Genomic DNA, 20679 nt, shown 5'->3' on the forward strand with positions numbered 1-20679 from the left:
CACTCCCCATCAGGGAGTAGTTTCCATGGACAAAGTACCAGTCTCATGGCTGGAAGGAACTTAGAACTCTTGGGGTCTACACCTGTGTATGCCCAGGGAGATTTTCTAACCTACTTTAAAAAAATTTTTTTGTGGGGTGCCTGGGTGGCTTAGTCAGTTGAGCGACTGACTTCAGCTCAGGTCATGATCTCACAGCTAGTAAGTTCGAGCCCCACTTTGGGCTCTGTGCTGACAGCTTGGAGCCTGAAGCCTGCTTTGGATTCTATGTCTCCCTCTTTCTCTGCCCTTCTCCCACTTATGTTCTGACTCTGTCTCTCACAAATAAATAACATTAAAAAATTTTTTAAATTAAGTATAGTTGACATACAATGTTACATTAGTTTCAGGTGTACAATGATTCAGTGTTTTTGTATTATTGTGCTGTGCTCACTACAAATGTAGCTGCCATCTGTCACATACAACATTATCAGAATATTATTGACTGTATTTCCTATGCTGTGCCTTTTATTGCTGTGACTTATTCATTCCATAACTGGAAGCTTGTACATCCCACTCCCCTTTCCCCGGTTTGCCCACCCCCCATCCCATGATGGCTACTACCATCAGTTTGTTTTCTGTATTAATAGGTCTAATACTGCTTTTTGTTTGTTTATTGTTTTATTTTTTAGATTCCACATGTGAGTGAAATCATATGGGATTTATCTTTCTCAGTCTGACTTATTTTACTTAGCATAATATCCTGTAGGTCCATCTGTGTTGCCACAGATAACAACATCTCATCCTTTTGATGGCTGTGTAATATTCCACATTGTGTGGTATATATGTACACCACATTTGCTTTATCTGTTCATCTCTTAATGGACACTTAGGTTGCTCCCATATCTTGATTAAATTGGTATGGCCACTGTGGAAAACAGCATGGAGATTCCTCAAAAAATTAAAACTAGACATACCATATGGTTCAGTAATTCCACTACTGGGTATTTACCCAAAGAAAATAAAAACATTAATTTGAAAAGATATTTTCTAACTTCCTTTGATCCTCAGCAACTCTGACAGTTGGAGGAAAAGAATTCTCATCTAATAAGATAGAGAAACTGAGGCTGAGGAAAAAGAAGTAGCTTGCCCAGAGTTGTACAGCTAGGGGAGCTAGGATTTGGATCCAAGTCTTCTGACTCTTAGCTACTGTGATTCCTCAAATGTTAATATGCCTTAAAAAACAAACAAACAAATATCTATTAAAGACGCAGGTTTCCAGGCTCTGCACTCAGAGATTCTGATCTACACAGCCTGGGATTTGGCCCAGAAATTTGCATTTGAAACAAATTCCCCAGGTATCCCCAGTTCACCCTTAGAGGAACAATCCCCTAACCACGTGGCTTCTTCTTAATGAGCTGCATGGGGAACCACCTCCCCCTGGATCTGGTCCATTCCAGAGGGGAGGCCGCCTTGGGACCTTGCAGACACTCCTGTATTTGTATAGAGAAAGAGATGTGGAAAGGGTCCCTTTAGAGACAGCTGGCCGGAACAGATAGATATAAAAGCATTTTGCTTGTCAGTCAGACAGACTCATTTTAAAACCCTGGTTTAACCGCTGTCTGGTTTGGGCTTAGTTATGTCATGTCTCTGTGCCTCGATTTTCTCATCTGTGAAATGCCACTAGTAATTCCTATGCCATAAACTTCTTGGGAGAACTAAGTTAGGCAGTGTATATAAAGACCTGCTTGAATAAAAAGAAACCCCAGTTTCTCACACATACCTGTTTTCCTGGCTTTGTTCATGCTCTTCTTCCTTCCTGGAAAGTCTTTCCCTTATCTCTCCTCTTAACTAAATACTGCTGGTCTGGTCAGTTGTAATAGCCCATGTCTGGGGTCTCATTATCTTCTAAGGTGCTCAGGGAAGTCGCTACCCTGGGTTTTGGACAGGTGTGTCTACCTCATCTCAGGTTCTAACTTTTGTGCCTCCTGGAATTTGAGGGTTTTCAGAACTTCTGCCTTAGCTAACTCAGAAAATCCCTAGAGCTTCTGAGTTTATTGTATGCTTGGTAGGATGGTCTTGGTTTTTCCCTTTTCTATAAGTCCTGTCAACAAAATCCTCGGGTGCCACCCCACCCTAGGTGATTTCCTTTGCAAAGGTTCTGAAGGCAGGCGGGAACTCTCTGGCTCTATCATGTGTATTGAGGTGAACTGCAGGAAAGGGTTCACCCAGCTGCACTCTGAAGTCCTCCTCAGCTTGCTCGCCTCATCAACTCATAACTTCTTTTACTCTGGAAGTTTGAATTAAAGCTAATAACAGTAATCAATTTGGGTTTGGAAAGGACTTTTGAGGTGGGGACACCCAGCCCCTCAATGGACACTTTAGTTCTCAACAAGCCCAAGCTTGAGCACCTCTAGGGATGGGGTTCTTGTCTCCCCATGGAAAGCTATGACCCTGTTTCAGTCTTATCTGTTAGTTTTTTTTCTCTGGGAGGTTTGGGAAGCTTCTCTGGATGAGCAGGTGATACAGGTAGGATGAATGTAGCTGGATGTGAGAGGGTTTATTGAGATATGAACCCAGACCTGGAGCAGGGTTACGAAGTGGCTTTGTTTCAGAAACAGCACAGTCCAGGTGGGCTCTGGAGCCGTGAGCACCCCAGTGTGCTTTGTCTTACAAGCTTTATGTTCTGATCCTGCAGAACTGAGCCAAATTACCTTAACCCCCCCAACTAGTGGTAGAAGGATTCTCAGAATGTGAAGGCTGGGGGCCAGGTGGTCCAGTGGTCAGAGGGGAAGGGTGAAGGGATGAGGAGCAGGGCAGCTTGGAGTCCAGACTTGGGACTGGGTGTCCACACAGAGGCGAGAGCTCAACCCAGCTGACCCTATGGTTTATTTCTGTAAAGATGACGTGCTCTTATGAAATTCTTACCTGGTTGATGTTCTTCCTTCCTGCTTGCTTCTTGAATCACTCACTGGGGGCAGACTCATTTAAATTGAACCTGGATACACAGTCTGATCTTCAGGTGGAGGAGAATGTCCTGACCAGGGCAAGGGGTGGGGGAGTTGAAGGATGGGATGTGTGAAGATGGAGTCAGGAGGGCGCCACACTGTCCTCAAGGGTTCCGTTTTCCAGTTCACTGTCTCTTTTCCAGCACTTTCTTTCAGAAATGGAATTGGGAATGCTTGCAGAATGGCCTGTACGATGTGCAGTTTTCCAGCCTTCCATTGTTATAGTCTCTGTCCTGGGCGTATGGAAAGAAAGCTGTGCGAGCTGGCACTGCAGCCCAACCTTCTGATCCCATGTTTCAAAGCTGGGCAAAAGAAAAAAAAAAAAAAGCAGGCTTTTCTGCACAGCTCCTAAATACTTCCAGATACCTGACCCCAAAAATGCTCATAGTGCCAGGGTCCTGACATGCCCCCATGCTAGGTCTGGAGTCAGGAACCACTGTCCAGCATGTTCTGAGGTCCATGCAGGAGACAATGAGGTGTTGTCCTGCAAAGGGGAGAGCTCTCAGCATGGGGCTGAACACCCAGGTTCTGGCCCTCCATTTCTACTCACTTACTGTGGGCCCCTGGGCAGGCTGGTCTGCCTCACCAGGTGCTAGTGCCTGCCTTTCAGGTTTGTGGAGAAAATCAACTGAGATGGAATATGCAGAGAGACTGTACAGTGCGGTGCAAATCTTAGCCAGGGGGTGAGGAGTGGGGGAGTGGGGGAGTGGGGGAGGAAAACCTGTACAGTCCACTCTTAGAGCCTGGGGTATTGCATTGAAGGGACCACTCCCCTAGAGGCAGCATGCATACTCTCTTTGGAGTCAGAGAGATCTGTTCCAGTCCTGACTCCAGCACCTCACAGCCTGTTTCATCATCTGTGACATGGATGATAATATGTCACTTGTGTACCTGTCTCAGGGAGTAAATGAGAGATTGCTGATAGGTGCTTACCTAGGGGCCAAGTACACAGGACGCTCTCCGTGTAGTCATAATGTTAACACTCTGTCGAGAAAGGCTTTCAGAGTTTATTGTTGGAGACTAGGTCTTGTGATGATTTGTTTGGGAATGCTGGTTCCAACCTTAAATACTCATTTGATCTCCCAACAACCCATGAGGTAGGCAGAGCAGGGATTTTGATCACTGTTTAATAGCTGAGGACACTGAGGCACAGAGAGCGGAGGGAAGTGATTTTGCTCAAGGTCACAGGGTGAGTCACTGGCAGAACAAAAGTCTCCTGACTCCTAGAACAGCCCTTCTAACTCTGAATTATTTTGAGGTTGGAAATCCAACCCCCAAATGCATCCCTGGTGGGCTGTAGCCTAGAGACCTGGGTCTGTCCTGGATGGAGTTTTCAGTGGACATTTAAAAAGTGCAACAGGGGTGCCTGGGTGACTCATTCGATAGAGCATCTGACTCTTGATTTTGGTTTAGATCATTATCCAAAGGTCATGGGATTGAGCCCCACATTGGGCTGTGCTGAGCATGAACCTGCTTGAGATTTTCTCCCCCCCCTCCGCCCCCTCTGCCCCTCTTCCCTGCTGTGCTTTCTCTCTAAAAAAAAATTAAAATAATTAATTAATTAAAATTTAAGATTAAAAACTGCAGTAATCACATAGTGTTACAGCCACTGCCCTAGGTACTTTTATGTATGGCAACTCACACAAAAACCCAGCGAGATTAGTATCATTAATTTCCTCCATTTTACAGATGAGGAAACTGAGGCACAGAAAACTTGCCCAAGGTTGCGTAGCTGGTGAGTGGCAGAGAACCAGGTTTTGGAAACCCAGGTGGGGCTGGCTCCAGAGTCTGCTTCTAACCAGGATTTTCACTTCCAAGACTGGAAGTGTGGCAGGCAGTGTAGAGGGTTTGGGGGTATAGAGATGAGTGAGGTGTGACCTTGCATTGTGCTGCAGACTTGCTGAGAAGCCTGGGGCAAACTTCTCCCCACTCCAGCCAGGCATTGGGTTGGGGCAGCTCTAGCAAAGGGTGGCATTTCTCTGGGTCCTGGGGAGGGCTTGGGGTGCAGAGTGGCCCAGCCATTGTGTGCTAGGCTAGCAGGCCAGCTAGGTGTGGCCCCAGCACTGCCAGGCCCTCCCACGGGAGGAAGTGTCGGTATTTACAGGAAATGCAGGACAAGGCCTGGGAGGGGGTGGAGGAGGGGCAGCCAGACTTTGGGAGCTCAGAAGATGAGTCTGGGCGCTGGTGGGAGGGCTGAGGGCAGGCGCCTCTCTTCCCGCCCAAGGACAGACTTTTTGTTGTTGAAGGGAAAGGTCCCTCTTGCCAGGGAGCCCTGCCCCTCCCCTTGCCTCTTCCCTCCAAGACTGCCACACCCTGCCTGCCTCCAAAACGCCAAAGCAGCTGACCCGCTGCTCCTGAGGGAGGCTCCTGGGAATGGTGAAAAGAGCATGAAGCTGAGAAACAGGAGATCTTTACTCCTTTACTCCTTTACTCCTTCCCACCCTGAAACTTGATTTCTCCACCGGTTAAATGGGTGCTGGCTGCAGCCCTAACATACACACAGCAGGCTCACTGCCCATATGTAGCTCACAGCCCAGCTGTGAGGAACAAGATGGGGAAGGAACCTGCCAACCCCCTGCCACCCTGTCACACAGGGAATCAGGTTAGTGTCACCTGTGCCACAGAAGTGTTCCTGGAGAAGTGTGTGTAAATGGAATTTTTTTTTTTTTTTTTTTAAAGAACAGGCCCTGTAATGATTATTCTGGGATTCCTGGCTAATTTTTAAGGCCTGGATAAGAATTGCAAAGGGAACTAATGTTCATTGAGTCCATACAGGTGTCCAGGCACTGTCTTTACTGCTTTTATATACCTGATTTCACGCTTTAAGAGACAAAGATTGTATTTGGGGATGGGAGACCTGAATTTAATCTTGGAACTGCCACTTTCTAGCTGGGTCTCCCAGAACAAATCTCCCAATACCTTGGAGTCTCCGTTTATTCATCTGCAAAATGAGGATAGTTGTGTGTTGTGTCCCATAGGATTGCCTGAGCCCATGCCTCACCAGCCCCCACCCAGGCCCCGCCCAGCCTTCTCTGGGCTTCCAGCCTCTAGCATGTCTCCCACTGCAGTTCACAAGTGGCCAGGGCAAACTCTCCAGGGAGCACAGCTAGTCAGGTCCTTCCCTGACCAAAGCCTTTCTCTGGCTGCCCGTTTTCCTGGGATACACAGTGCAGGTGCCTTAGCCCTGCATTTGAGACCCCAGCTGCCTTGCCAGCCTCTTCTCCCAGCCCTCCTTATGGAGAAGTAGATGATTCTGTTTCCTTGCACATGGGCCCCAACATTTCTCTCCACTGTGCCATTGCGTGAACTTCCCTGGAATGTTCTCCCCTACCATTGTCTTCTCTCTCCTGCTCAACCTTCAGACTCAGCTCGGGTCTTACCCTGGGCTGGAACCCTTCTGTGATTCCCTCCTTACCACACCCACCCACACAGGCTTAGGGGTCCTTTACTGTGCTGCTTCCTCATAGCACTCCCCACCTCATCTCCTGTTGGTCTGTTTGCTTCCCACTGTGAGTGCCTCAAGGGCAAATAAGGATGATCTCTTTCACCTCTGTGTCCCTAGTGCCAGGCACAGGTTAGACCATCAGTACATGCGGATTATGTCAGGTGAGGCAGTGCAAGCAGTGGGTGCTCCATCCATCATGCCACGCTGTGCCTGTGCTGGGTGTGGCAGCTCTGATTCTGAAGTGTCCCAAAGCCACACCAGTTCAGGGATGCCAGGAGGGACCTGGCTGGAGGTGCTCTCTGGGGCTCCAACCCCATGAGCCAATTAAAGCCAGCAGATATTAATTGAGTACCTGTTATATGCAGAGTTGAATACTCTTGGCTGGCAGGAAGGAACTCACAGTTTGGTGAGGGAGAGAAAACATGTAAAAAGCAAGACCATAACTAGGTGAGGGGTGTCTGTGGGTACAGAGGCACATAGAGGGGAGCAGGGCCACTTCTGTAAGCAGGTGAGGCTACACAGGGGCAGATTGTTAAACTTATGCAATCTGTGGAGTCTCTTTGAGAAAAAAGAATATACAATGAAGAATACTGAATAATCAACAGAGCCTTGAAAGGGACCCCGCGGGTATGGGGCCCAAAGCATAAGCCTCATTAGCTTCCAATAGTCCTTCCTCTTTGGTCAGGGAAGGCTTCCTGGAGGAGGAGGTGAAGTTGAACCTGGGTCCACAGAGGAGACTCCATCAGCCACAAACTCTGGGTCCTAACCAGTATGAGGGAGTTAGGTCAGCAGATGTTTCCCAGACATCTGTTCTTGGCAGGCAGTCTTGCCCTCGAGAAACAAGATGGATTTATAGGATCTTAAAAATTTTGTTTAATGTTTTTATTTAGTTTTGAGAGAGAGAGAGAGAGAGAGAGAGAGACAGAGCGCCGGCAGGGGAGGGGCAGAGAGATGGAGACAGAGAATCTGAGGCAGGCTCCAGGCCCTGAGTTGTGAGCACAGAGCCCGATGTGGGGCTCAAACCCACACGCCATGAGATCATGGCCTGAGCCCAACTCAGGCACTTAACCCACTGAGCCACACAGGTACCCTGGGTTTATAGGATCTAAGGCTTTTTGCAAAGGGTAACATTTCTCTGAAAATGCTTCTTCCTTTGTTGGGGGCAAAGGAGGCAGATGTAGTTCAGCAAGACCATGAGATGGGTCTGCGACAAGAATGCATGTGTGTGTGTGTCTGTGGGTCTGTATGTGTGTGTGTGTGTGGTTGTGGTTGTGTGTCTGGGTCCAGGGTTGTTTCCCTTTCCTTTGTCACCTTCCCTGCTGGGTCTGAGCCTTAGTGTGTTTATTTCTGTCTGGCTCTGTATGATTGATTCTCTCTGTGTCCCCCATTCAGATGTCCCACTCTGGCCACATATGACGTGTGTTGATGTGTGTCAGAATGGCCCTCACCCTTCGCCCTTCTTGTGTGGTTACGCTGTGGACACTGTTGTGTCCTGGCGCCTTTCATACATTCTCAGACCTGTCTCTTCAGCACAGACAAGGCAGCGATGAGCCAGAGGAATGAATGTGTCTAATGAGTGGGCCCAGCTGAGGGTCATCTGTTTATGGTTCTGTCTAAGAGAAGTTGGTGGAAGAGGAATAGCAGTAGATCTTGGGGAAGTCGTTTAACCTCACAGAGCCTCAGTTTCCCCAGATGAAAGCGAGAAGGATAACAGTGTTTGCCTCGCCAAGTAGTTGAGAGGATCCAGTGGGGTAACGGATGAGGCATGTATAGCTCACTGCTTAGAAACAGCTGCTACTACTACAGTATAGAAGCAGTGTAGATAAGGAGGTCAAAGGACAGACTCTGAAGCCAGATGCCCTGGGTTCACTTCCCAGCTCTGCACCTACCCTTTCAGCATTTGTTTCCTCATCCATAAAATGGGCTCGGTAATACCTACAGGATGCAGTGGTTGGAAAATTTTCATAAAGTACCAGGCACATGGTCAGCACCCCACATCACTGGCTCTACTTTTAATACTATTGTGGCTGGTTCTGTTATTACTGGCTAGCTGTGTCCTTGTGGAAGGGAGGGGTGGGAAAAGGGGACTATTTTTCAGACCACTACACAAAGCAACCACAAATGACCCTTCTCCTAGCTCTGGGCAGCTTCAGATGTGGTGTGCACTTATAAAATTGCAGTGTTCTTCATGAATCTCCAGCCACCGCATCCTCTCCAACTGCCCGAGGTGGCATCAGCAGCTCCCCTCCCCCTCCCCCATGGTCTTGCTTAGGCAGAATCTCAGAGCACTCAGGATGAGAGAAAGATATGTCCAAGTTTTCTGCTGCTCTGGGCTGGGTGCTTAGGACTGACAGCTGTGGGGCTTGTCTTACGGATGAGGAAGTGGAGGCAATCCCGGTCACCAGTCTTTCAGCACCTGCTGAACCTGTGGCTGAAGCAGATCCACCCCACAGGGTGCCTCTCCCAACCCCCACCCCACAGCCATTTTCAAAGTAATCTCAGTGATGGCCTAATTCATTAGAAAAACATTTATCCATAATTACATGAGACAGAAGTTGGTGTTTTGATTTTTTACTTTGCTTTTCTGTTTTGAGTGTCATTGCAACTACTGTATTGTAAAGGATGGAAAATAATTGCATATGTTAAAAAAATATGAAACTTTATAAAGTAAAAAAAATAATAAAAAAAAAATTAAAAAAAAAAAAAGAAAAACATTTATCCATTAAGACTTGGCTAGTTAACAGCATTCTCAAGGCAGCACCTGTGGGTACTATTTGTACCAACAGTGTAGAGCCCCTGCTGTGGGCTGAGTACTGTGCCTACCGACTGGAATAGGGAGGCTTTCCCTGTCAGGCTAATGGGAAGTCAGGTAAATTAGCTGGGCTAGGACAGTCTTTCAGCCCGTGCTTGTTGTGCACCTACTATGTGCCTTTCATGAAAGACACAGAGGTGCATAGTGAGCAAAAGATCCCCCCTTGAAGAATTTGTATCTAATAGGGACCTAATGCAGGAACATAAATAACTGCAGTCACAAAATGTAAAGTGTGATGGGAGCCCTTTCAGCAGGAGAGATGCAGAGGACTTCCTGGGAGAGCTGGCATGTATGTAGCCCTTGAGGGGCAAGTGGAGGAAGGGGGTGGGCCAGAATTCTGGAATAGCCTTGGAAGAAGCACAGTGTTGGGAAAGTACAGAAATATGCGTGGGCCAGTGAGTCAGTGCTTTGGCTGCACGTGAACGCTGATGAAGGCAGAGGTGTGCAGGAATCACGAGGACAGAGCTCCTCAGCTTCGTGGGGGACCCCTTTGGACATAAAGTCACGAAGCATCAAGTTAGGAAGGTTCAGAGGTTCTCTAACTCCCTAATTCTACAGCTGAGGAAGCTGAGGCCCAGAGAGAGGAAAGGGCCCACCCAGTGTCACATAGCGAGCTTGTGGCAGAGGTGGGACTGGAACCCAGGGGCTCTGCCTGATTAATTCAGCCCTGGACTTTAGCTCAGACTGATTGTAACAAAGGCACTGCGATGAGCAGTTCACCCGCCTCTTTCACAGGCATCATCTCCTAGACCCTGGAAAGATTTTACAAAGGAGGGAGCTGACCAGGTTAAGAGACTGGCCTCGGGTCATTGGGCTGACAAGTGGCAGAACCGCCCTCAGGAATTGAAATGTGTCCTTTAACATTACCCTTTGCCGGGACCTAAGAGGTGGCTGATATGTGCGGGTCAGTGGTCAGAGCAAGGCTGGGCCTTTGCACCAGCCTTGTGGCTGCTGCTGCTAAGGGCCAGGACTCCTCCTCTGCTGTCTTGACTGGTACCCCAATTTGCAGGAGGGTTAGTGACTGTTCCCCAAAATCAAAACCTGAGAGACGATTGCTCTGGTGAGTTTGGGGCTCTGGCTTATGATTTTTCTCTAGTATGTTACATCTTTATATTAGTCTGTCATTTTATGAGGCTTCTGCAGGTCTTCCACAAGTACTATTATCCGTCCCCTGGACCTCTGAACCCCATGGATTGTCTAAAAAGACCACCTTCATACATATGGCTATGTTCCCCTTTGCCTAGGGGGAAAAATGAGTTTAGAGCAGGAGGAGGTGGAACTGGAATCAAGAACAAAATTTTTGAAAATCCCTATAAAACTTCTTCAGATCCACTTAAAAAAACAGACAATAACAAGTATTCATGAGGATGTTGAGAAATTGGAGCCCTCAACTCTGCAGTGGGAATGTAAATCAGCATGGCCAAAAACAGTCTGGCAGCTCCTCAGAATCTTAAACACAGAGTTACCATATGACCTGGAAGTTCTATTCGTATATATGCACACACGCGCACACACACACACACACACACACACACACACACACACACACACATACTTAAGAGAAATGAAAACATATGTCCCCACAAAACACTTTTACAAGAGTGTTCACAGAAGCACTATTCATAATAGCCCAGAAGTGGAAGCAATCTACATGTGTATCCACAAGTGAATGGGTAAACAAAATGTGGTACAGACTCATAGTGAACTATTACTTGGCCATAAAAAGGAATGAAATCCTGATACATGCTAAAGCATGGATGAACCTTGAAAACATTTTACTAACAGGGCCATAAACAAAAGGACAAATATTGTAGGATTCGATTTATATAAAGTGTCCAGAAAAAGGTAGATCCATAGAAACAAAAATGAACTTAGGGGTTACCTGGAATTGGGGGGCAGTCCTAGTGGTACAGGCTTTCTTTTGAGGTTGATGAAAATGTTCTAAAATTAAGTAGTGATGATGGTTGCAGAACTTTGTGGATACACTAAAAAGCAGTGACTTGTACACTTATTTAGAAGGGTAAATTTTATGATAATGTGAATTATATCTCAATAAAGCTATTATAACAAAACAAATTCCTATAAAACCATTGATGCTGTGTTTCAAGAAGAGGGGTGGAGATGTCATAGGACACAGAAAGCAAGGATGTACTTCTGTTTTCACTTAGTGAAAAATGGAAATTGAATTTTTAAAAAAGCCTCTCCTTCAGTCATGTTTCTGGGAACCATTACAAGCGCTATCCCTTGGCTGACCCTGGGTGTAGGATGCATTCCCTCCAAGAGGGAACAAAGCAGAAATTCACTCCAGGGGTGAGGAGACAGGCAGGCAGCTGCTTTCAGGCCATGGGTGCTGCAGTCTGGTATTAGCACACGGTTTCCCATGCCTGGGTGTTTTCTTCTCCACCTCCCGTGTTACAGGGGTGAAAACTGAGGCCCACCTCAACAGTCCTGTAGCCCAGATCATGGATTGGGTTAGTGGTGAATCCAGGACTCCTTGGTCTCTGACCCCCAACCTAAGCAATTTGCACTGTTATCTGATCGAAGGTTCCCAATTAACGGTGCAGATGGTATCTGTGTCTGTGAAAGTTTCAGTGTCCCTTTGAGGAAGGGGGACATGGGAAGGATCAGTTCTGAGTGACAAGGAAGGCTCACAGCAGAAAGTATCACCTGGGGAAGGTCCAGAGGGATTGTTTGAATGAACTGTGAACATGCCTGGGGTGAGAGGGTGTACGGAGTAGGCAGGGGGCAGGATTGAAATCTGACGGTTTGGAAATCCCTGGTTGTGCAGCCAGCCCCCTGCCCCCCATGTCCCAGCTATTCCAGCTGCTCTGCTAATTAGGGTAGTAATCTTGTCTCTTACATCGCCAACTTTCCAGCTCCCAGAAAGCAGCCCTGAAGCCCCCTGCCCCTCCTGGCTGAGCTGGCAAACTTCCAAAAGGTTCCAGCCTGTGTCAGAGGAGCCAAAGGCTGTTACATCTGCAATCTGGCCTCCTTCACACATATCATTGCACCAGCAAGGATGGAGTTTGGGGCCAGAGTGCCCACCAACAGATCCCCAGTGAGGCCAGCGTTCCTTTTTTATGAGATATTAAGCCATTTGGCTGTCCTTAGGGTTATGGCTCCCGGAGAGTGTTACATAGAATGGGATTTAATGGTCAGAGTTGGACAGCCCTGGGCTGGGTTACAAACTGTCCATCCCCCCATGTGGATGCACATGTCCTTTTACGACTCTAAGCTGCTGGAAAGAACTGTGCTCATTTGGAGAGTCATTTAAGGTAATGAGCTCCGGGCAGTTTTAATTTATGTTCCCTTTAAAACACAAGTCAGCTCAGAGGGAGGACACAGCTCTGTGGAGACTAGTCTGGGGGTTTAGAACTTGGCCCTTTTGCAGGCTGGCCAGAAAGGACCAACTGCGTGCCAAGCAGTGACCACTTTCTCCATTATGTTCTCATTGCATCCCACAATGAACATACCCACTTCACAGATGAGAAACAGAGAGATTGGGTCACTTGCCTAAAGTCACACAGTGACTCTTCTCTCATCTGATGCCAAAGTTCCAGGCCACTTGGTCTCTAAACTTACAGTCCTAACTGCCTGGCCCTTTTGCTGAGTTTTTGAGGCATGTGTCATCTCCCTTGATTTACAGATTTAAAAACAAACACACAAAAAGCTGAGGCACGGAAAGGTTAAGTAGCTTGCTTTAAGTGATAGAGCTGGGATTTAAACCAGTCAGCCTGACTTCTGAGCTCATCCTCTTAACTAGTACTTGGCCTGAGACAGTACTTTAGTCATCTTTAGTCAGAGACAGTCCTCCCTGTATTAGCTCCTTGAAGTACATGCAAATCCCTATATGTTGAATAAGTGAGTGAGGGATAATTAGATAGCTGGAAGGAAGGATGGCTAGATGGGCAGGTGGACAAATGGATACATGGATGGATGGCTAGGATAGGTAGCTGGATAGTGGAGAATGCATAGACAAATGGGTGAGTTAATGAAAAGGTATGTAGATGGGTGAGTTTAGAAGGCTTTCTCATATGTAATATATTGTTATGGTCAAATAAGCTATCTGGAGACAACATCTCGGTTGTAGTGGACATTTTCCATAGAACAAAGGCAATGTCTGTTTGTTTACCACTCTACTACCAGTACCTACAGTTCAGAGTCTGAAACACAGAGGATTCTTAATAGATTTTTTATGAATGACTGAAAAAACTAACAGGAACCATGCAACTAAAAATACGGAGCCTTGCAGCCTTCCCTTCTATGCAAAGGACTCATCTCAGAGGTTTATGTTGACAGACTGGGGAAATCAATGGGATGTGTCACAGCTCCCAGTCTGTTTTCCCAAGGAAAGAAGTGGTTACTCACACAGGACATAAGTCCTGCTAGAGCCTGGTGGAGGATTTGGGTGCAAGTTGTCGAAACATTTCTCAGAGCTGTTTTCTTCCCTGTATCTGAAGATTAGCCTGGTAGCAGATATGAAAGGTCCATAGGGGCAGCTGTGCTGACACCTGTGGTCTTATTAAATGAATGACTCTGTCCAAGATCAGGTCTGTCACTACAATTTCAACTGAATCTGCAAAGACACTGTATTATACTTGCTCTTTTACATCGTGAAAGTATATTTTTAATGGCAGTTCATCTCCATTCATGGCACACCCAATTCCTAAATAAGACGGTGAAATAAACAAGCCAAAAATATCATTATAGCATCCAAACCTTTGTGTCCTGACTTCTGTTCTAGATCTTTCTTAAAAACAGAAGTCAGAAGAAGTAGAATAAAAGATCATGGGCCACATTTCTGACCAAAGCTTGACGTTGGTTGCAGATGGATGGTTGGTGGGTCAAAGTTCACATTTATCAGTGTGAGATCTGTGGGTCTCTGATCGTGACAACACCATGTTAATCAAACTGTTATAGTTTAATAATTATATGGTTTATTTTAAAGTTAGTGGAGGGACTCCTGGGTGGCTCAGTCAGCTGAGTGTCCTACCCTTGGTTTCAGTTCATTTCAGCTCAAGTCAGGTCATGGGATCGAGCCCCCTGTGTCAGGCTCCACCCTGGGCTTGGAGCCTGCTGGGATTCTCTCTCCCTCTGCCCCTACCCCTTGTGTGCACAGGTGTGCACTCTCTCTTAAAAAAAATTAAGAAAAGGTTAGAGGAGGGACACCTGGGTGGCTCAATCAGTTAAGCTTTTAGCTTTGGCTAAAGTCATGATCTCACAGTTTGTGAGTTCCAGCCCCGTGTCGGACGCTATGCTGACAGCTCAGAGCCTGGAGACTACTTTGGAGTCTGTGTTTCCCTCTCTCTCTCTGCCCCCCCCCCCGCCCCATAAACATTAAAAAAAGAAGAAGAAGAAAAAAGGCTAGAGGAATACACACTGTGACTTCATGGGTGTTATCACTTGAGATGAGGTCAGAGTGTTAGCAAATGTTAAAAATGAGTTGACTTAAAGACAATAGTAGGTAAAAAGCAGAATAATTATATGTAGCTAGAGTTAAGCTGGTAATGCAGAGAGCTCCTATTTAGTGAGTTATGATGTGTTGGGCATGGTTCTAATTGTTTTACATTATGTAACTCATTGAATCCTCCCAGCAGCTCCATGAATTAGGTACCCCTGAGGCTTGGTGAAGTTAAACAACAGCCAGTATGGGGCCAAGATGGAATTTGAATGCGGGCAGTCTGACTCAAGAGTGTGAGTTCTAACTCTGCATGCTACCACCTCTCAAATAGAAAATAAAATAATAGCACAGACAACAAAAACAAAGCCCCCTTTCACCCTGATAACCTGAGCCCAGCTCTATACATCAGTGCACAGGAAAATTCAATTAGGCCTCTATTGTCACATCTTTAAAATGGGATCCAGCGTAGGGAGAGGCATCATCAGAGGCAATGTGTACTGGCCTAGATTTGCCATATGACCTTGAGCCAGTGTCTCCCACTCTCTGGGGGTTTGACTCCCATGGCTGTCTCCCCAGTGCCACTCATGGCTCTGTTCTGTGGAATCCAACCCTCTGCTTGGCCTGAGGTAGCATCCACTGTTGGGGAGACTTAATGGTAGCATCAAGCCCCAGGGACATCCACTTTCTTACATCCTAGATGGGGCAGAGCCTTACCCAACAGCCCAAGCAATTCAAGTGAGAGAGTGACGTGATCAGATTGGGTTTTGAGGAGGTCCCTCTCTGGCTGCTGGGTAGAGAAGATTGGAGGTCAGCCAGAGTGGAAAGGGGGAGGATAGGAAAGCAGTGGTCACAAACGTTCAGGCAAGAAATGCTTGATCCACAGAGCTATGACACAGATGCCAGTTGAGTTGGGGAATACATAAAGGTAAATGCCAGGAGAGGTGTGGTGTTCACACTGTGGCTGGCTGTGTGAGGAGACGCTCAGATTTCCAGCTTGCTGCCTGGGATGATGGTGACCCTTCGATCCATGGGAGGCTTGGCTGGGAATTCTGTCCTTTTTCACAGGGCATGAGCAAGCACAGTTCAGGGGCACAGTTCTCTGGGTAACTGCTCCATCCCTCTCCACTGCTGGTTATCCTCCACAGAGCGTAATGGGCTCCTGCTGGGGCCTAATATGGCCCTCTTCTATCTGAGGTACAAATTGGTGCAGGAGGCTCTAGAGGTGGGGAGGGAGGGAGCCAGGGCTCTAGGAGACTGGCCCATGCAGTCACTTTCCTGAAGGAGGTTCTAAGGTCACTAAAGCAAGTGTGGTGTTAGTCTGACTCCCGGTGGCCCTGGATGGTGTGGGAAGGGGCAGTGAAGGAGGTGTAGGGTGGCCCTAGGAGGAAGGCTGCTCACATGTCTTTTTACACCTCGGTAGTCTGGGGCTTGTTGCAAAATCCATTGTTTGCTTTCTTAGTTTGAAAGAAAAAGACAGCAAAGTCTGTTGTGAAAAAAGAAGAAAGCGGTCTGACCAGAAGGGTAGCCAGTTGGATAGTAGAGTAAGTTGTGGCTCAGCCCCAGTCAGGACTCAGTTTGTGCATCTGTACATGGTACACAGCCACAGATGCTGCCACACACACACACATTTTATCAGCAAAAGCCCAGGCAGGAACAGACCACATTGTCCCTGGTCTGTCTGGCTTCATGGTTCCAGTGTACACCGAGGGATGCCTGTCTTGCTCTTGACAGAGCCCCTTGTTGCTTGGGCTCCAGCTATCCCTGGTTATGTATGGCTCCTGCAGTAGTTGAGAAAGAGCTCCAACATGGCCCTGAGCTCTACTGTAGCCTGAGGCTGTTTCTCTTGTCCTGGTGTCCCCTACCCTCGCCATGCTTCTCCCTGCCTGGACCAGAGATAAAAACAGTGTCCCTACCCACATGAAGAGTGGGCTAGCCTTGGCCCAGCCACTCCATAAGTGGATACCCCCTCCTCTCTTCCAGTTCATCCAGTGTATCCATCCGTCCGTCCATCCATCCATTCATCCATCCATCCCTCCCTCTGTCATTCCAGCATCTCATTGTGACTTTCCCAGAGGGCATAATAAAGACGTGATAAGAATTTAACATGACCAAATACCTGGATTTTGAGTATGAGGAGAAAATTTTTGAGATATTTTCAGAGACCTCATTGCCAATGGCAGGAAAGAGCCATTGAAAGTTTTCAAGTAGGAGAGGGACATGGCCCGATTATTGTAGAGTAATCACTCTGCTGTGTCGAGAGGGAGGCCAAGAGCAGAGTGAGGAGGTGGTTGTAATGGGGTTAGAGCCTCCTCTATGGAGATTGTTTCAAAGTCAGAGAAAGGAGGGTTCTTCTACTCCAGGTTGGTTTGTGACAGGCCAAGCTCTTTGTTGCCTCAGTGCCTTTACACATACTGTTTCTCCTGGAAACTTCCCCTGTGCTATCACAGAGCTCTTCTTCTCTTACAGCCTCAGAGCAGCCTGCCCTGCTGTATCTAAACAGTACCCCCTTGTTACTCCCTATGAAAGTACCTCCTTCTTCCTCCCTCACTTATAATTTATACTCTCATATTCCTTGTTCCTTTTTTGAGACAGAGACCATATCTGCTTTATTCACCACTATTTTACCCACTGCCTAGCTCTGTGCCTGGCATAAAGCAGGTAATTAAAAACTTTTATTGAATAAGTATATTTAGTCAATGGCAATGCCTATGTAATAGTCATAGTTACATACATATGAGATTGTTAATCCTACCTGTGTAAGTTTTCTAAGCACTGAATCTCACAGCATCAGCCAAGAAAATGAAATAGGAATCATTATCCCTCTAGGTGGAAACTGATTTGTGTCTTGTCCATGATCTAGCTGATGGCATCACAGGGACCAGGGTCCTCAATGCACATCCCAAACTAAACTGCATCCCTGCATCCCTTATTCAGGCCCAGAGGACATGGCCACCTTGGGAATGGACCCTGCTGCCTGACCAGGCCTGTCCAGATGGCTGGACCAATCAGATTAACATCTCTTGATATCACAGTAATAATTTGTACCCTCCTTCAGCATCACAACCTGCCTCATATCTAACAGAGAGACAGGTCTAACTTAGGCATCATATGTAAAGGCACTTAGGCAACAGAAGAGTGTGGCATATTCAGGGAACTCCAAGAGGCCAGGATGGCTGGAGTGGGAGTAAGTAGGGAGGTTTGTGCCTACATCTTATTCAGTTCTGGGTCCCCATGGAGGGCAGGCATGGAGCTTTGCACCCACAGCACTTGTTAATGGCATGTGGCATTCATAGGGCCCTTGGTGTATTCACTTTGCCTTGGCTAGACAGGGAGCTCTAACCATCTGTATCCTGTGCTCTGACTGCAGCGCCTACACGGAGCCCTATAAGGTCTGTCCCATCTCGGCAGTGGCCCCCAAAGAGGACCTGTCATCGGATGAAGAGCAGGGAAGCTCGGAGGAGGAGGAAGGTGCTCCAAGAGACCCCAGCCTCACCCACAAGGTAGGGCCCCCAAGGTTGTGGGGGGCAGAGATGCAAAGGCTGAGAAAGGATGGTAAAGGACCCACAGTACCCCCTTTTGGTGAGGAGGGAGCTGTTTGCAAATAGCTGACCCCAAGTTGGATACAGAGGCAGTTGGGGCTGCAGATTTAAGGCACATGGCAGACACGGGGTCCTGCATGGGTGCTGCCATTGGGTAGCTCCTGCTGGCTTCTTGGGTCTGAGAAAGTTTGGGGCTTCCAAGAGCCCTTGTGAATGAAGTGAAATAGAGCTGCCTGATTTGAATCAAGACAGACCTGGATTCTAATAGCCTCAGGCCTTTGTGCCTCAGTTTCCTCATCTGTGAAATGGGAATCTTGATGATGAGTTAAGAGAAGTGTGTGAGTTTCCTTAACTGAAGACAGTTTGGGAATGAAAGCTGGTTTCCCTGCAGTGGTGCTTTGAGGGGTGGGGCTGAGAGAAGGGCTCTTGCTTGTCTGGATGCAGACGGTGAGGTGGGGCCCTGCCTGGATGAGAACCAAGTCAGAGTGGAGGCCCAGACCTCTTTGTGGACATCAGGCCTTGGTGGCTGGTGGTAGTTATAAATGCTGGCAAGAGGGTGCTGGGATCCTGCACTCCACTTCCGTTCGCTGACAGTGTTTCAGTCCTTCAACACCCTGCTTCTTGGAGCACAGGTTTGCTTCCCGTGTTTTATATTTGCAGAAACAGAGAAGTGAAGAACTTGTCCGGGGTCACATGGCCCCTATTCTGTGCCATCCAGGAAACACCACAGGTGCTGGGGGCCAGGAATTCACACCGAGAGACACCCAGCTGCAGGGAGACAGGCCAGGGAGGTTGAGACCGGCTTCCACCTCCTGGGTCCTGCTTGTGTGCCAAAGGGTCACAGGGGGCCTGAGGAGCACCACCTCCTACCCGAGAAGCCTCCTTCAGGCACCTTGCCCCATGTGTGTATCCCTGTCTTTGTCATCCTCTCCTTTCACAGCCAGGGCAGTTGTGCCACATTGATTAAAAATGCTCCTGGGGAAGAGCTCCGCAGAGTGCCTGGCACTTACCAACCTTTATATAAGTGGTCGTGACTTCGTTTTGTTTTCGTATCATTGATTTCTTCTAACAATTCATTTATCTCTCTGCTCAGGGTGTTCATAACTACCTCCCCCAGGCTATGGGAATGCTGAAGGGGGCTTTCCCACCTGGCTTTTCCTCAGTCCTTCCCACTTGGGCTCCGACCCTTCCTCCCCACTCTGGATAGAGTGCACTGTCTGCTGCACTCCAGGCTTCTTTCACTCCTTACTACAAATTCAAGGTCCGTGCCATCACCCCTGCTGTGTAGCAGAGGACACAAAGATTAAATAACTTGCCCAAGACTACTCTGCCATCTAATTGAAGGGGTTGGACTTAAAACTGGGTCTGGCTGGTCCCAACCCAGTGTTTATTTGTTTGTTTGTTTCTGCCCTACAGCCCTGGAAGCCTTGTCTTACCTCTCCACTTCTGCCACTCTCCCCAGAGGGAACCATTGGCTCCTTGAGGGCAAGGGAGAGGAGCTTTGACTTAGTGGAGTGAGCTGTCTGTCTGTCTATTTACATATTTATGAAAGAGAGAGAGGACCCAAGTGAGTGAAGGGCAGAGAGAGAGAGAATCCCAGGAGGGTGAAGGGGTGGGCAGAGAGGAGAGAGAGAAGCGGGGCTCACGCGAAGGGGGCTTGAGCTCACCGGCTGTGGGACTGGAACTCTTGAACTTTGAGATCATGACCTGAGCCAAAGTCAGATGCCTAATGACTGAGTCGCCAGGTGCCGCAGCGGTGCCATTAGAAGTGATGATAGCTTTTCTGGGCTTTTCTGAGCACCCCTGGGGTTGTGGAACCCAGAAGCAGAAAAATATTCTATTCGAGATTTAGTCCACACTCTGACACTGGGATTTGGGTCTGGGTACCAGGCCAGGAAGAGCTGAAGGACCCACAGGGCAGTAGGGTCCCCCACCTAGTGCTGGGCCCCCACCACAGCCAACCAGCTCTCTGCTAAATGTCCTTCTGGGGCTACCTATGTCTCCTCCTCCAGCTGTGTTACCACAGTCCCAGCTGCAGGGCGCAGTTTGGTGTGTATCTTTCCAGAATCTTCCCCTTGTATCCTCCTACGTATGTTGTTCATTAGGAGTGGAACATGGATGGTATTGTTTGTGGAGTTGTTTTGCTAGGTTGAGTCACATCAAACTGTAAGAAACCTGGCCTAGGCTGATTGCGTTTACTCACTCATATCTTACAAGATTTTCACACACTGCTACAGCATTCTAAGGGTTTTTTTTAACTGCTGTGTGGTATGCCAGTTTACGGATATGCCATCCCCCTGCTGAGAGACACGTATAGTGTTTCTAACTGTTACGCTCTGCCCACAGCATTGCAGCGTGCTGGTTCACACAGCTCCTCGAGTACGTGCTCTTCTCTAGTGCAGATCCCAGGAATAGATGGGGTCAGAGAGGGGCACCTCAGGCTCTGTACCTGTAGCCACGGTGACCCCCAGGAGGCTGTTACAGTGTACTCCCTCCCC

General features: G+C 47.8%; 1 protein-coding gene across 2 annotated transcripts in view; it reads left to right on the top strand.

The window, feature by feature from the left end:
* The window catches only part of FGD5 (FYVE, RhoGEF and PH domain containing 5), a 120447-nt gene that overhangs the window by 33616 nt on the left and 66152 nt on the right, over positions 1-20679 (top strand). For both annotated transcript variants that reach the window (XM_029917051.1, XM_029917052.1), the window contains exon 3: positions 18010-18142. In XM_029917051.1, the coding sequence (XP_029772911.1) occupies positions 18010-18142 (133 nt within the window). The remainder of the gene's footprint in view (positions 1-18009; positions 18143-20679) is intronic.

The sequence above is a fragment of the Suricata suricatta genome, chromosome 12 (assembly GCF_006229205.1).
Source record: "Suricata suricatta isolate VVHF042 chromosome 12, meerkat_22Aug2017_6uvM2_HiC, whole genome shotgun sequence".
NCBI classification, from domain to species: Eukaryota; Metazoa; Chordata; class Mammalia; order Carnivora; family Herpestidae; genus Suricata; species Suricata suricatta.